Source organism: Panthera leo, chromosome C2, assembly GCF_018350215.1.
Source record: "Panthera leo isolate Ple1 chromosome C2, P.leo_Ple1_pat1.1, whole genome shotgun sequence".
NCBI lineage: Eukaryota > Metazoa > Chordata > Mammalia > Carnivora > Felidae > Panthera > Panthera leo.
This window is the reverse complement of record NC_056687.1, coordinates 120,959,983-120,977,491: the sequence shown is the minus strand read 5'-3', so window position 1 is coordinate 120,977,491 and position 17,509 is coordinate 120,959,983. Positions and strand designations below refer to the sequence as shown.

The following is a 17,509-nucleotide window of genomic DNA, read 5'->3' as shown; positions in this document are numbered from 1 at the left end:
TTATGGACTCATTCTATGAAGCCCACATTACCTTGATTCCTAAACCTGAGAGAGATCCCACCAAAAAAGGAGAACTACAGGCCAATATCCCTGATGAACATGGATGCAAAAATTCTCAACAAGATACTAGCAAACTGAATTCAACAACATATAAAAAGAATTCTTCATCATGATCAAGTGGGATTCATTCTTGGGCTGCAGGGCTGGTTCAATATTTGCAAATCAATCAATGTGATACATCACATTAATAAAAGAAAGGATAAGAACCATATAATCCTGTCAACAGATGTAGAAAAACCATTTGACAAAATACAACAACGTTTAATAAAAACCCTCAAGAAATTCGGGATAGAACGAACATACTTAAACATCATAAAAGCCATATATGAAAAGCCAGCAGCTAATATCATCCTCAATGGGGAAAAACTGAGAGCTTTCCTGCTGAGATCAGGAACACGACAGGGATGTCCACTCTCACCACTGTTGTTTAACATAGTATTGAAAACCCTAGCACCAGCAATCAGACAACAAAATAGAATAAAAGGCCATCAAAATTGGCAAAGAAGAAGTCAAACTTTCACTTTTCGCAGACAACATGGAAAACCCGAAAGACTGACTAAAAGACTTCCAGAACTGATACATGAATTCAGCAAAGTCGCAGGGTACAAAATCAATGTACAGAAATCGGTTGCATTTTTATACACCAATAATGAAGCAACACAAAGAGAAATAAACTGATCCCATTTACAATCGCACCAAGAACCATAAGATACCTGGGAATAAACCTAACCAAAGATGTAAAAGACCTGTATGCTGAAAACTATAGAAAGCTTATGAAGGAAATTGAAGAAGACACAAAAAAATGGAAAAGCATTCCATGTTCATGGATTGGAAGAATAAATATTGTCAAAATGTCAATACTACCCAAAGCAATCTACACATTCAATGCAATATCAATCAAAATTGCACCAGCATTCTTCTCAAAGCTAGAACAAACAATCCTTAAATTTGTATGGAACCACAAAAGACCCTGAATAGCCAAAGTAATATTGAAGAAGAAAACCAAAGTGGGAGGCATCGCAATCCCAGACTTTAGCCTCTACTACAAAGCTGTAGTCATCAAGACAGTATGGTATTGGCACAAAAACAGACACATAGAACAATAAAATAGAATAGAGAACCCAGAAATGGACCCACAAATGTATGGCCAACTGATCTTTCACAAAGCAGCAAAGAGTATCTAATGGAAAAAAAGACAGTATCTTCAGCAAATGGTGCTGGAAAAACTGGACAGTGACATTTAGAAGAATGAAACTGGACCACTTTCTTACACTATACACAAAGATAAATTCAAAATGGATGAAAGACCTAAATGTGAGACATGAAACCATCCAAATCCTAGAGGAGAAAGCAGGCAACGACCTCTTTGACCTTGGCTGCAGCAACTTCTTACTAGACATGTCTCTGGAGGCAAGGGAAACAAAAGCAAAAATGAACTATTGGGGCCTTTGGAGTTTGCAGTTTTGGAAGGCCTTGCAGTAAGACAGATAAAAGATGACAAAGATCTGAAAACATCGTTGTTTATTTAATAAAAGGAAGAGAATGGAGAGAACAGAAATATTATTAGATAGAATTGGCAGGGGTCTGTGACCTGCGTAGATAAAAAGGATGGAGACACCAAAGATGACTCCAAGGTTCTGGCTGAGATGACTTGGTCGATTATGGATGTCATAACTGAGATATGAGACACGTGAGAAAGATTGCAATAAATTTAGATAGGAACAGAGAAGAATACATTTGGCAGAGAGGCTGATGAGATATATCTGGCAAGATTAAATTTATCCAAAATGCCAAGGTAAAGTGAAATAATTGGCTATAATAACGTTTTGAACTCTAAGCCCAAATTAATAAAACAGTCACATTACTTGAGAATTGACTAACCCTCCCACTCCCCTCCATCTCCCTCTTTTTTTCTCTCCACCCTTCCCCTACTCTTTTCCACTTTATTGGTTCTGTTTCTCTGGAAAACCCTAACATAATATCTGATAATATCCTAGCCTGTGGTAGGAGTGGAGGGATGTCTGTATTTTTTATTAAAAAGGACTAGGCAAAAATGAACTATTGGGGCCTTTGGAGTTTGCAGTTTTGAAGGTCTGGCAGTAAGACAGATCCTTTACTGCCCAGCCAAAACCAAGTCTGCAGAGCTCATCCAGTGTCCAACATCCAGCTGTACCCTTTAACCTGACCCTTTTACTTGAAATCTAAACTCACGAAAGTGAGGCTCAATGAGAGGCAGGAGTTTCTCCTCTGAAGGCTTAAAGCTCACCTTCTAGGTTCCCATTCCCCATCTGAGGGAGGGGCCATTTCTCAGAAGATTATTAAGATTGTAAAAGATATGAGGATTGTTCACTCCCTCTAGTAAAGATGACTATGGAGATGAGGTCTCAGCTGAGGACAGTAATGACAAATACTCCCCTTTTTATTCCATGTCCATGGCAGACATAGTTAAAAATCAATGACAAAGCTCTTTCCCACTCAGCATAGATACAGTTTTAAAATCCTTCTCAAGACAAAATCCCAAGCAGTCACTATTACGGATAGGAGTGGTCAGAAGAAAGGAAACTTCTACATTATCAGGGTCCCAAGACAACTTGACTAGAAAACAATCCAATAAGCTCAGTATTTGAACAGCTGATGCATGGGGTTGAGCAGATAGCAGCAGGGGCTTGTTGTTTCATCACACCCATCTGACCCTTACCATTCCTCGCCCAAACAATCACACCAAGGTTGAGTGCCTGAGACAAGAAAGGACAGTGCTGCCAACACCCTGACCCCTTGGCACCTGATATATTGCTTCATGCTACTTTGACTTTTTTTGGAATCTATGCTGCAAAGCAGCTCATGCCAGGCATCCCTCTGAGGCACATTTAGATCCTTAGTTGCTTCTTCCTTTTTCCCTCCATTTTCTCATATTTTTCTTTTTAATAAAAAATACACAACATAAAATTTACCATCTTAATGATTTTTAAGTGTGCAATACAGTTAACTATGTACATTATTGCTCTCTGCTTAGATATAAGACACTTAATTTGTGTTTTACTTTACAATACAGATGCAGTTGAAGACACACCAAGTACTGAGATATTACCCCCTTTAATTCCTATGATGGTGCCCCGAAGGCCAACTGGAACTGAAAAGTTCTCTCTCACATTTACCACACGGTCAAAAAGACGAAATTCTGCATCTCGATCAGGAATGACTCCATGTTGCTGTTCTAAAGGCTGAAGAGAAGAAAGCTTTAATTATTATTAACTCTAATTTGAAATAGTTTTTCTATTACTATAACAAAAACATTGTGTTCTTTCTACACTTTCAAAGTAAAAACAACTTTGAATTCTTTGATAGGAAACTTACTCTGTACAGCAAATGGGGCTTCACTGTCACTCGTACCTTCTTATTATTCTTTCTTTGCTGAAGAAAAAAAATGTTTAAATATTTAAAAACATAAAATTATAAAATTGTTATTTGACTTTATATTAAAAATATAAAATTATTATTCATTTGGACATGATTATATTTAAAAAGCCAAATGAGTAAAAGAATATTTGGAAGTTCTTCAGATGCAGCAAGGAGGAATAATACATACTTAAAAATTTTTTTTAATTAAATTTTTGTTGAAGTATAAGACACAGAAAAATGCAAAGTTGTATGCATACAGCCTGTGAATTTTTATGAGCTTATCTATGTATAACCATACTGAGTTCAAGAGAGAACATTAGTAAGCACAACATAAGAACTCCTGTATTCCCTCCCAGTTAAACTACCATTCCCCAAAATAATCTTGTTTCTAACACAAAAGATTAGATTTATCTTTTGGAACTTTATGTAAATGTTATCCTACTCAAATACTTTTTTACTCTAAAAAGAATTATATCTGATGGCCAATGAAGATTTATATTAAAGGAAAAAAAGGTATGAAGTACTGATCTATGACATTACTGTGGGTTTTCTGGCTACTTATTAAAATTAAGGTGGCATTCATTTAACAAAGTCCTTGCTTCTGGAATCTTTCATGACATTGGCTTTGATGTTTGAATTTTTTGATCATCTGACAAATGCCTGAAGAAGACTTTTGTCCCATCTTTACTCCTTGTTAATTTTGTGAACTCACACTCAAATTAAGCATCAGCTTCCTTTTACTGTAAGATAGAAATATTATTACCTGTTCTATCATAGTTTATATCCATTGCAATCCATAACTACCATTCACATTAAATATTTTTTAAATGAATTCTCATCTACTAAGAAAAATGGCAGCAGTTTACTTATACGGCAGCCCCTATCTTTAGAACATAGTTTATGGAAATAAGCACAAAAGGCATAAAACAGCTCCAAGCTAGAGGCCATACAGTAGAGTTCATGTATTTATATATTGTAAAATGCTCAAGCCTTTAAATGGAGCCTGTTATCTTTTATTACAAAGATATTTGATTTATTCTTTCAAATGAATCTTTACTGAGTTCCATTTACATGCCATGTATTAATCTGGGTGCTAAGGATAAAACTGTGACCTATTCCTTTAGTCTACTTAGAGAGACATACAAGAAATAAAATAAGGAAAATATATAGTATGTTTGATGGTAGAAAGCACAGAGAAAAATAAAGCAGGTAAAGGGGATCAGTAGTGTGTAGAGAGGTCACGATTTTAAACAGAATGAATAGGGGCGCCTGGGTGGCTCAGTCAGTTAAGTGTCTGACTTCGGCTCAGGTCATGACCTCATGGTTTAGTTCATGAATTGGAGCCCTGAGTCAGGCTCTGTGCTGACAGTTCACAGCCTGGAGCCTGTCTTGGATTCTGTGTCTCCCTCTATCTCTCTCTGCCCCTTCCCTGCTCATGCTCTCTCAAAAATAACTAACATTAAAAACAAACAAACTAGAATGAATAATGAAGGCAGTACAGACAAGATGTCTATGCTTCCAGACCACAGCACACTAAGACTAATAGGGTACAAGTTATGCCCACTGACAACAGCAAAAGGAGAAAAAAATAAATTTATTTATTTAAGGTGTGGTGTTTTTTTTGTTTTTTGTTTTTTTGAGAGAGAGAGAGAGAGAGAGAGAGAGAGATTGAGAGCATGAGCGGGGGGAGGGGCAGAGAGAGAGAGGGAAAGAGAATCCCAAGCAGGCTTCACACTGTCAGTGCAGAGCCTGATGTGGGGCTTGATCTCACAAACTGTGAGATTATGACCTGAGCTGAAGTCAGGCGCTTAAATGACTGAGCCACCCAAGTGCCCCCAAAATAAAAGAAATTTAAAGTAATTTAAAAAAGCAGACACCAATCCTGGGCCTAGAGTACTGCATGTGAAAAAAAAACAACACTCTAAGCACTCTAAACACTCTAATACCTCTAAGCACTGATTAGAGGACATGGCAATCAAACCTGATTCATCAGGCAAATTTTAAACAGGAATTTTCACAATAGGCTCCAACCACAGCTGCTAAATGAAAAGTTCTGGGGTCTGGCTACTCAAAATGTGATTACTTGGGAACTCGTCAGAAATGCAGAATCTCAAGCCTCATCATAGAACTAGTGAAACAGAATCTGTGTTTTAACAAATCCTCCAGTGACTCATTTGCACACTAAAGTATGAGAAGTATTGCTGTAGGGGTGGAATCCAGAATACACTTGTTAAAAAGATCCTTTAGTAATTTTGATAATTAGCTGAGTTTGGGAACCACTGCCCAATAAGAAAACTACTGATAATTCTAATGAAGATCCTACATTACAAAGAAAAAGTTTAATTATGTTCAGAATGTTCTATTTATTTTTTTAGCTTTTTTCTCCTTTTCTCTATTATCCTAATAACATTATAACACTAAAAAGAAAAAAAAGCCACTCCTTGACAGCACCTCCTTAACACATTAACTGGTTTTAAAAAAATTCCTGTCTTAAACTATATGCACACACATCTAAAAAGTGTTGCAACCAAACAATAGACTATAAATTTGTATATACATCTTTTGTTTGTAAAGTAAGGGGAAAATGTGTAAAGCATTTTAGAAAGTTCTGCATCCAAATGGATTAAAATAAAATTTGGGGGCTTAAAGTAATTAACCTTTACTAAGTAGAAAACTCATTTCAAATACAATGCTGTGCAAATATATTTTATCTTAGGATGAAAGATAATTTTTTAAAAATACAGGTTAAAAAAGAAATGCAGGTTTCTATCCTTAGATATCTGAGTGTGAGTGACCTTTCAAAAACTCAAACTCGTGGCTTTAAGCCTTATATTTTCTTCGTAAAGAGAAAAAGTGTCATCCAGTAGTCATTTTCTAGACTGTCTTCACAGCTCTTGAGTATGTGATAAAAGAATTCAAATAATAATAGCCAAGCATCATTTAGGCATTAAAAATAGGCAATATTAGAAGGAGTTTACATGTCCTAACTTAGTTAATCCTTTTGACGACCCTATGAAGTAGGTACTATTTTATTCTCATTTTACCAATGAGGTAGTAGAGGCATGGAAAGGTTAAGTATCTTGTCTCAGGTTGTAAGTATTGAAAGAGGAATGGGGGAAGATGGTTTCAGAGCCCATTTCTAAACTTACTCTGCTATCAAGAGTAATTTGTTAGCAAAACAACATCATTTTAATAAAAAGGCAAATGTGTGGAAAATAAAATCAAAAGTTAAAAAAAAGGAATATAATCAGACATAAATTAGAATCACTGAGTTCACGTTTTATTTGGTTGAAACACAAATGAATTATTTGTAGAATGATATACAGTCCATTTAATTTCAAATCTCATCAATCATCTTGGTTACTAAAAATTAGTACCTTGCACTTTTCGACTTCTTCCTCAATTTTCTCAACAATAGCTGCATCCAGAATTTGTAAATCACAAGAAGAACGAGACAGAGTACTGACAGGATGTCCCTTTAGCCAAGTAATAATTTCTTGAACTTTCTCGGCACTACATTAAAAACAATAATTTTTTCACATTGATTAAAACTTTCTGAGGGTTTATACAAAGAGCCTAATATAAATTTTCTGAAGGCCGTGAATTATAAAAGACATCAAATACATAATTAATGATCACTAAAATTAATTGGGATTATAAATCTAATATAAACATGGTCATATTACTTCTCAGTAATTTAAAAAAAAACACAAAATTTGGGGCACCTGCCTGGCTCAGTTAGGAGAGCATGCAACTCTTAATCTCAGGGTCGTGAGTTCCAACCCCATGTTGGGTGTGGAGACTACTTACATAAATAAAACTTAAAGTGAAGTAAAATAAAATAAAATTATCACAAAATTAATTTAAAAGTACTTTACTGATATAAGGGATAAAAAAATTATATGAAGATCTTAAAACAAACAAAAATATATCTATAAATATAAAATCCTTCCCACAAAAGTAATAAAATTCTTGATCAATTAGCTGCTGTACATTTCACTGGAACCACTAAGTTGAACTATGAGGCAATAAATAACCACAAATTTTGCTTACCCATTCTCATTTTCTCCAGGCCAAATATCATCTTCATAGAACACATCCTCTTGGCTGTTTTTGGCTATATAACTAAATAGTTCTGGAGCTCTAGCCAAACAAACAAAAATACTACTTAAAATATATATATGGCTAACTCCACATAAACTTCCTATTATTTGATTTTGGATCTTAAGGAGACATATAAAATACACTGAGAGTTGATTATTACACAGATTATTAATAAAGAATAGAGACTAAATGATTTAGTAAATGATTTAGTAAATGAAGACTAAATGATTACTAAACTGTAATAAACTTTAGTTACTTATAAACTTTAATTACTGACTCTAACTGTTCTTAGATCCTAATGACAGGTGATAAGTGGACAAAACAAAAATCTACAGGTTCATTTTCTAATTTTCATAACAAAACTGAAGCATCCCATAATAAGAAAATTAAAATACATTAAAAGTTTCTTGATATTCCTCAAAACTTCATTGCTTCCTGAATATTGCAGGACTTTTAAATACATAGCAGATTGAATACATGTGCTTAATTTTTGCTCACTGCCCAACCTATTACAAGAGTAAAGTATAAAAAAGGACATAGACCCAGAAAGGCATGAAAAAGGGAAGTGGAGAGTCTGATAGCATATATGAATTGTTAACAAAATTTTAGAAACTGGAAACTGGAGGTAAGTATCAACTGGTCTGAAACATAGGGAAAGCTGTACCCTAACCCCCAGTGTGAGAAGTCAAAAAGCTAGATGATTTAAACTGTGCAAGTCTGCAAAAGCTCAGGAATTATGTGCTCTAGGTACATTTTTATTTATTTATTTATTTTTTTACATTTATTTATTTTTGAGAAACAGAGTGAGACAAAGCATGAGCGGGGGAGGGGCAGAGAGAGAGAAGGAGACATAGAATCTGAAGCAGGCTCCAGGCTCTGAGCAAGCGGTCAGCACAGAGCCTGATGTGGGGCTTGAACCCATTAACTGTGAGATCATAACTTGAGCCGAAGTCACACGCTCAACCAAATGAGCCACCCAGGCGCCCCTCTAGGTACATTTTAATGGTGCAGTATGGGAGGGTTGAAGTTAAGTAAGCTTTTAGGTGAATATTTTGTATAATAAGCAGCTAGATGATTATGTGATTACTCACCTTCACCCCAGCACAAGACCTGTCTGTAGTTTATCTTTTAGAGAGGCTGAACAGGGGATGCTCTAGCTTTAGATATGCAAGGCACAAGGAGATGGATGGGTAGATGGGGGATGAGGAGATGAGGAGATGAGGAGATGAGAGGGCATTAATGGGAGTGTAACTACTATACAATGTGTTGCTAGGAAGCAGGCTAGGAAGTGTAACTTCTTTAAGAAGCAGACCCTGAGACTGGACATAAGCATGCAGAAAGTTTATCAGAGAGCTCTTGTGGAATCAACACAAGTAGAAGGGAAAGGAAAAAAGGAATGAAGCATCACTGGGTACAGGGAAAAGTTAGGCTGTGATCCATTGTTAAAAAACTCCTTGGTCAGTCCTACAGAGATGTCAAACTAGGATGGCCCTTAAGGATTGTCCTAAACTGGGGCAATGAGGTTGGCTGGGTCTTTACACCTCCTTGTAGATCAGGTGTTGGATCTGTGGGTGTTGTGGGAAGGGGATGTAACTTCAGGTTGAGGCAGTTCTCTTCTGCAAGGCAATTCCTGAAGAGAGCTCACAACTGAGAGCTGGCAGACAGCAGCATTCCAGCTGGCAAATAAATAGGTCCTTTAGTCTTAAAGGGAGGTTTGGAGAGTATATCATAGTATCTACTACATAATAAGATCCTTTTTCCCTGCTTAATTTCCAAAACACTGGAAGTCAGTTTTGTTCCTCACATCTGTCCTCCAAAGAAAAGGCTGGAAGACACTTCTCTAGGAAAACTAGCCAACCCAAGAGAAAAGACACACATATAGGTAGTGATATTTGGAGGTCCTCTGCAGAAATAGCAACGTCCCACCTGAGAAGGCCCACCAAAGCACATTACATTTTCAATCAGCTTTTTGGTGCCTCACTCTTAAATATGATTAGACACCAAAGAACCACTGGACAAGTTAAAAAAAAAAAAGAGCAATTCAGAGAAAACAAAATACAGAGAATAGAAGAAGAAAAACTAAAACTACCATCTTCAGAGAAATAAAACATTTCATTCATTATAAGAACAAGATACTATAAAAAAGGAATGTCAGAGAATTAAGGATGAACTTTTAGAAACTAAAAATAAATCAAATAGAAATAAAAATGATATGATAAAGTTGAAGAAAATCTCCCACAGAGTAGAAGTATAGCAATAAAGAAAATGGGTGAGAAGAGATAAAAAAATTAAGAGGATTAATCCAGAAGTCTATCATCTAACAGAAGTCTCAGAAAGAATAGAAAAAATGGAAAGGAGGCAATTATCAAATAAATATTAGAAATTTTCTCAGAATGGAAGGGCATCGGTTTCAAGTCTGAAAGGACTGAACAGCGAAAAGAAAGAAGATACATACCAAGGCACACTTCATCACATTAGAGAAGGTTTTTTCCACGTTGACTTACTTATTTTGAGACAGAGAGAGAGAGAACGTGTACATGTGGGGGAGGGGGAGAGAGAGAAGGAGAGAGAATCCCAAGGAGGCTCCACGTTGACAGTGCAGACTCTGATGCAGGGTTCAAACTCATGAACTGTGAGATCATGACCTGAGCTGAAATCAAGAGTCAGGGGCTCAACTGACTGAGCCCATCAGGTGCCCCAACACATCATCACATTATTAAAACAGCACTGGTAAAGGGAAGATGCAAAAAAGATTTCAGAAACTGAAAATAGATCACACACAAAGATTCAGAATCAGAATGGCACAGGACTTCTCACCAGCAAAGGAAACAAGAGCTTTTCAAATTCTGAGGGAAAATAATCTCTCAACTAGGATTCTACACCCAGGCCAGCTATTAATCAAGTCTTCTCAGGGAAGAATAAAGACATTTTCAGACATGCAAGCTTTCTCAGGAAGCTACTGGAGTAAGTGCTCCATCAAAATGGAGACAAACCAGAAAAAAGTAAGATATGAAAGCCAGGAAATAAAGGAATCCTACATAGAAGAATGGTGAGGGAAATTCCTAGAATGGCAGTAAAGAGAAAGTCTAGAACAAGAGCTGTGTGATAGCCCTAGAAAGCAATTAGTTTACGTTGAGGCAGGAAGACAGAAGGTTTTAGGAGGAAGTCTACAAAAAGAAAATGGAACCAAGAGATCTCCTGATCTGTCTGACCATATCAAGTTTTCCAATTATGACACACAGTTTAGGGCCGAATTAGTTATAAGAACACAGACAATAAGCAAATGATTAAACAAGATGTGGAAATCAAAAATGTGTACAAGGGAATGCAACCATAAAACTCTACAAGGTCCAGCTGTGACCATTTACATCACCTTAATCAGGTAAACCATAAATACAGATTTATTAAACTATAATGAAAGGGGAAATAAATATACATGTGTGTAGGGAGGTCAGGAAATAGAAAGGGGAGGTAGTAAAAGAGAGCTAAAGTTTCATCTTTCATGGTAGGAACTCAAGGCATATGTTAAGTTGAAAATCATGAAAAGTAGGGTATATACAATGCTTTAAAGAAATACAGAAGTGAACAGAAGAAATAATTACATTTTCAGATGGCAATATGAGATTGAATTGTGTTCCCTCCCCCAAAAAGATTCCAGTACCACTCCTACTACCTTCAGAATGTGACTTCATTTGAAAACAGGGTTTTTATAGAGGTTATAAAATAAAAATGAGGTCTTTAGGGTGGGCTCCAATCCAACATGACCATGTCTTTATGAAAACGGGAATATGGTCACAGAGACAGACGTGCACAGAGGAAAGATGGCGTGAAGACGTACTGGGAAAACACATGTGAAGATGGAGGACGGGAGTAACGCATCTACAAGTTAAGATCAAATGTGTGAGGCCACAAGAAGCTAGCAGAGAGGCATTGAATGGTTCCTTTCCTAGCATCTTCAGAGGAAGCACGGCCCTACCAAACACCTTGATTTTGGACTTCTGGTCTTCAGAAATGTGAGACAATAAATTTCTGTTGTTTTAAGCCACCTAGTTTGTGGTACTTAGTTACGGCAGCCCTAGTAAACTAGTAAGAGGATCCTAAATACAAAGTTAGAAACTGGTGGAACAATGGAAAGAACATTCAATTAGGAATCAGAAGTAAAGGTATTTCCTCCAAATCTTTGTGACTGAGTAATTCAAGTAACCTTGGTATACAGTTTTGTCATTTTTATCATGAGGAGCTGAGATTTACTGATTTCTTAGACCATTTCAGCATAAAATTCTATAATTTTAGGACAGTAATCTATTATCCAGCTGGAGTTTTAAGACTCAGGAAAATCTACTGCGTGAAGAGCTGTTTTGTTCACCCATACCAATCTTCTTATTACTAACACAAACATACAAAGTAGTGAATTATTTATGATAGCAAATTGAGGAAAATTTTAATTAAAAGGAGGCCAAGGGGTGCCTTGCTGGCTCAGTTGGTGGACTATACAACTCCTGATTTTGGTGTTGTAGGTTTCAGGCCCACATTGGGTGTAGAGATTACTTAAAAAAAAAAAAATCTTTAAAAATAGAAAAATAAAAATAAAAGGAGGCCAATTATCATCATTCTTTTTCATTTTAAATAAATAAGTACAGTATTTTTTAGCTAATAGCTATGGTGCTCCATGATATAAAATTAGGTTTACATGTAATACATGTCCCATCATAACAAAGGAAATATTTTTAGTCTAAAATTAATACCAGAAAGGCAAAATAGTTATGACATTCCCACATCTTTGGATGCCTAATAGGACCTTATTAGGCACTTACCTCTCTAAGTACTCTGCAAGAAGTTGTTCTGCTGCAGATGAATACATCCATTCACTTCCAACTTTCTTAGTGTATCCAGGTACCTCCTCATTTTTTTTGTTGAATTTGAGATTCAAACCCACATTTGCTTTATGGTCTCCATGAGGGCTGAATGTAAACCACACACACACACACACACACACACACACACGCACATTTTAAATTTTGTTCAAAGAATACAACGTTTAGCTTTCAATTCTTAGAAATACTTAGTTTTGATTGTTCTTCTATAGTTTTCATGGTTATTTCCAAAGCAGTAATTGAAAAACTAGAGGAAAGGCTTCAAAACCCAAGGTAACAAAGCATATAAATAGATTATGTAATTAGAGAAGAGAATGAAATAAGAAAATGCAGGGAAATATATTATTGAGATTCACACACACCTTCTGATACCTTTTTTCAAGGTTCAATTTGTTAGCTGCTAAAAATAAGAACTGTCTTTCCAAACACCTACAACATGTGCCATTTAGATGAAAGATCACCATCAGAGGAATTTATGCATAATTTTTAAAGAAAATTCAGAGCAATTAATAAAAGAAAATAAATACTAACATAACCAGTTTATCTTTATCATTTAGTTTTTTTCTGCCACTTTAAGTAAATTTCTCTAACATAAACTTACTTTCTCCTAGATCCTCTTCCAATAAAAATACTTCCTGTAAACCTTGAAACAAGGTATCCACTCACTCCAAGACGACTGGCCAACACATATCCTGGGTTGTACTTTATAGAATATTTCTTTAAATATAAAAACAAAAAGGTCAATTATGGAAACACAAAGCATCAAATGTTATTTCTTTACCTTAAAAATCTGGAGATAATCAAGACATCACTAACCATTGGAATGTGGCAATATAAGGATTCTCAAAAGTAAGTGATCCATTTCCCTTTTTTTTTTTTGAAAGGATCTGTAGGCAGAATTTTTCTGCTCCTCTCTCTCCTTAAAGGACAGAATTCCCAAGGATGAATGAAAGGGGGAGGAAATATACAATTTGTGAAACTGTCTCAAGAAATAAACTCTACTGTAAATAGACTCTACTGCAAATTCTGTAGGCAGGAACTATTTCTTAAACATTAATTTTCATATTCCAATTAGGGCCTAGTAAAATACCTGGGACATAATGAAGCCTTGATGATTATTACACTGAATTAAAACATGAGTATGTCATCAAAAGTGTTGCTACTGAGCAAATTTAAAATATCCTTCATATATGGACATAAGTGATATTCACTTCCTCTAATACTTACTATCATATAAAAGTAAGAAGTATGTATAGATTTATAGCTAATACAGTCAATGAAATGTAACCTTAATTTGTGCACTTAAGAAACTATAAAGATTATCAAATTTAAAAAAAAGTATTAGATCATATACTTTTTAACCAGGAAGCAATTACAAATCTAGTTCCTAAGCTACCATTTAATCCTAACATACATAATAATAACACATATTTTATGTGGATTTCACATTCTATATTTATATGAATTTTATTCACATTTTATATGTCTATAATAGTCCCCAAATGGATACATTTTTTAGTTGCATGAAATATATAAATTATTAAAATATGTTAATATGCTGGTAAAGAACACAATATAGTTTCTCCATCAAGTGCATTATTAGGTTTAGAAATAATACAGATGAATCAAGTATGCTTTCTAAAATAGACAGGAAGAGTTAAGGCAGTAGTTCTCTATCACAGGTAATATCACTTAATTTTTCTAATAAGTATTTGGAAATATATAGGGGCATTCAGTTATAGTAATTGGCACAGGCTACTAGCACTTACTGTCTAAGGGTCAAAAATGTCAACTGTGCTGTCATATACAGGAGTCCTATTTTACACATAGTTGTCTCATCTAAAATACCAATAGTAGTCCTTTTGAGAAATATTCAGTTATGGTACAATTAACATTGATGAAGATCATCACAAATATTCTAGAAAATGTAAAATAAAAAGCAAAGGGGGGCCTGGGTGGCTCAGTTGGTTAAGCATCTGACTCTTGGTTCGGCTCAGGTCATGATCTCACAGTTCGTGGGATTGAGCCCCACACTGGACTCTGTGCTGACAGTGTGGAGCCTGCTTGGGATTCTCTCTCTGCCTCTCCCTCTGACCCTTCCCTGCTTTTTCTCGCTCTCTCTCTCAAAATAAACAAACATTAAAATTTTAAAAAAGGAGAGAACATTGGAGTAGAGAAGAAGGCTTGAGTAAAAGTTGAAAAAGGTATGTAAAGAGAAAGAGAGCACAGTGGATAGAGAAGGCATGCCTAGCAACACTGTATACTAGAAGTGGACAGGCTCATTCATATCTAGAAAAAGCTAGGGATGGAGGAAAATAGATGTTCTTCTACTAACTCCCAGAATAGAGACCTCCAGCATTTTTATCAAATGGGCCACTCTCCTGGTTTCCTGACTGTGCTTTCTGAATTCTTTCTCCAAAACAGACTTATTTGCCTTCCGTAATGTTTTCTCAAGTGTATGCTGATGCCCAATGCCTTGAATTCATTTTATAGGATATAAAGCTTTAGAATTTACTATTAGAGAAAAATAAAAGTGTAAGTAGCAATAGCTGACTGTGAATTAATTTCAGTTAAGTTAATTATCCAATGAATCAATAAGAATATATATGACAGATATCAGGATCCTCCTCCCATTGTAGCAGGGAAAACTAAAAGGAGCCCAGTGAACATCTATGGAGAAAAAGGTCCTGAAAAAAGGGCTGTGAATTTAAATGCAGTTTCCCCAATTTTCTCTTGTGACTGCAGTAAGGCCATTTGTCACTTGTAACTAAAAAATGTAGGCTTTGATTAATTATGAAAAGTTAAAAAAAAAATCTAAGTCTATTCCCAAAGGGTATGGTAAAAAATGTGCCCCTTCTAAGCTTGAACACGATAACCCCTAATAACTGTTATAGATCAATAATGGGATGTCAGTGATTCCCCCCCCAAAGATTTGCATGAAGTTCGAGCATACATTCCACACTTATTTTTAAATAATCCTAGATGCAACTGTGAGGGAATTTAATCACTATTAAATAAAATATTTATAATACATTCAAAGAAGGTGGTAAAAAATATGCTTCTAACACTTTCAAAGTTCATCAGTTCTAAATTAAACAATATGGACTATAGTACTCACATGCTGGTTCTGTATTAAAGCATCAAGATTGGGTTCACATGGAATGCTGAAAACCACACGAATCCTACCTTCTGTAATCACATCTCCCGAATCCTGAACCTTGGAGGAAAAAAAAAATCACAATATGTTTTATAGTCTCTTTCACTATATTTTATGTACTTACTTTTCTACTTATTTGAAGGGTTTATTATTTCTGAAATACAGTAAAACAGTAAAGGTGGCTATGGGAGATTCTCTTAGAATTTATAAATGAATGTGATTATATTGTAAATTTGAGTCATTGTACCTTGCTTTAATAGCTGTTAGTCTTTTTTTGTCTTTAAATTAACCTTTTTATTTGCAAATAACTTTAAACTACCAAAAAGTTGCAAAAAAACCAGGTCAAAGATCACTTGTAAAACATTTACCTAGATTCACCTAATGTTAACATTTGTTTAAACATCTGTTTTAACATTTGTGCTCTGTGTACAGTTACATACACATAATTATTTTTCTGAACTTTTTGAAGGTATATTATATATATCATGTCTGTTACCCCTTAATATTTTGGCGTATATTTCCTAAGAAGGATATTTTATGATGTACATGATGTTCATCTGTCTCTCACTGTGATATTTATTAACTTTGATCATACCAAAGATACTGCTCAATTTCTTCACTGTCCAATTATAGTTTTTTTTTCTTCCACTTGCAACTAATTAACTGTCTGTGGGAAGATATTTTCTAAGACCATGAAAATTTTTCATGGAAATATTTTCATGGTCTTAGAAAGTATCCTACACTCAGATAACAAATTCCCCCTAGATTTAGTTTCCAATGATGATTGTTGCCACATTTAATATTTATCATAATGCTTATAAAAAGATAGTTTTCCAACTTTAGCACTCTCTCCACGTTTATTCTTGACATGATACTATAATCAAGAGCCCTTCCATTCCCTATTTAATACTGCTGTGGAATCATTAATTCCTATTTTCCCAACTTATTATTTCGGTATTCAAACTGTCCTAGATTTGGCCAGTAGGAGTCCCTTGAATCTGGTTCCTGTGTTTATGTAATATGCTCTCATTAGTCATTTGAGCACTTCCTTACTTTCTGGCCTAACAAGTGTTTCCAGGCTCATCTTGTACCTAACCTGACCTAGCCCTGTAATGGGCCATTTCTCTGAAAAGCTTTTGGTGGGGTATGTTATTAGAAGTCAAAACCTGGAGATTATGTATGTTTACTGTTACCAGGGTGTCTTTGCTTCGTAATCCTTTTAAGCAAACAGAGCTAGAAAATATATGTATATATGTATGTATGTATGTATGTATGTATGTATGTATGTATACATATATACATATATATCCATATACATGTGCCTATATACATATGATACACACATATTTTAAAAATCATGAGTTCACATTAATACCTCCAAGTTTAATCTGTCCCCATAGATTCTTTCTTGCATTCTTCCATTTCATATATGCATATATCTTTTTCCATGTGAGAACTGGAGTTCCTCAAACATCAACACATTTACAAGTTCATCAACCCAATAATACATCTACAATAATTTCAGAATTGCTTTTTCCATACCACCACAATAAACAAACCTGCTCTGTAAGATTAGGATTTGAATTCTTTTTTCCCTGCCTCCTGACCACAACCTGCTCAAGACTAAAGATATAAAGCCAAATGCTGTGTTCCTAAGTTAGACAAATGAATTATTTTTCCCTCCTTCAGTATTACATTTTATTTTATACTTAAATGAAGAGAGTTAAATAACTCTACTAACTTGAAACAAGAAAGAAATGTAATTAGTAACAAGAACAGAAACTAACTTCTCCAGTGCAGCCATAATAGGGGGTTCCCAGCATAAAGACCATACTTCTAAGAGGAAACAAGTCATCCAATGTTTTGATACTGGAGAAACGGGAGTCAAAAGCTCGGATGTCCTATGTAGAATGAA

At 35.1% G+C, this 17,509-nt stretch overlaps 1 protein-coding gene across 4 annotated transcripts in view; it reads right to left on the bottom strand.

The window, feature by feature from the left end:
* Positions 1-17,509, bottom strand: part of XRN1 (5'-3' exoribonuclease 1) — a 121,257-nt gene that overhangs the window by 36,069 nt on the left and 67,679 nt on the right. For all 4 annotated transcript variants that reach the window (XM_042903623.1, XM_042903624.1, XM_042903626.1 and 1 more), the window contains 8 exons: positions 17,382-17,495; positions 15,556-15,654; positions 13,039-13,154; positions 12,378-12,524; positions 7,513-7,602; positions 6,837-6,972; positions 3,415-3,471; positions 3,149-3,281 (listed from right to left, as the gene is read on the bottom strand). In XM_042903623.1, the coding sequence (XP_042759557.1) occupies positions 3,149-3,281; positions 3,415-3,471; positions 6,837-6,972; positions 7,513-7,602; positions 12,378-12,524; positions 13,039-13,154; positions 15,556-15,654; positions 17,382-17,495 (892 nt within the window). The remainder of the gene's footprint in view (positions 1-3,148; positions 3,282-3,414; positions 3,472-6,836; positions 6,973-7,512; positions 7,603-12,377; positions 12,525-13,038; positions 13,155-15,555; positions 15,655-17,381; positions 17,496-17,509) is intronic.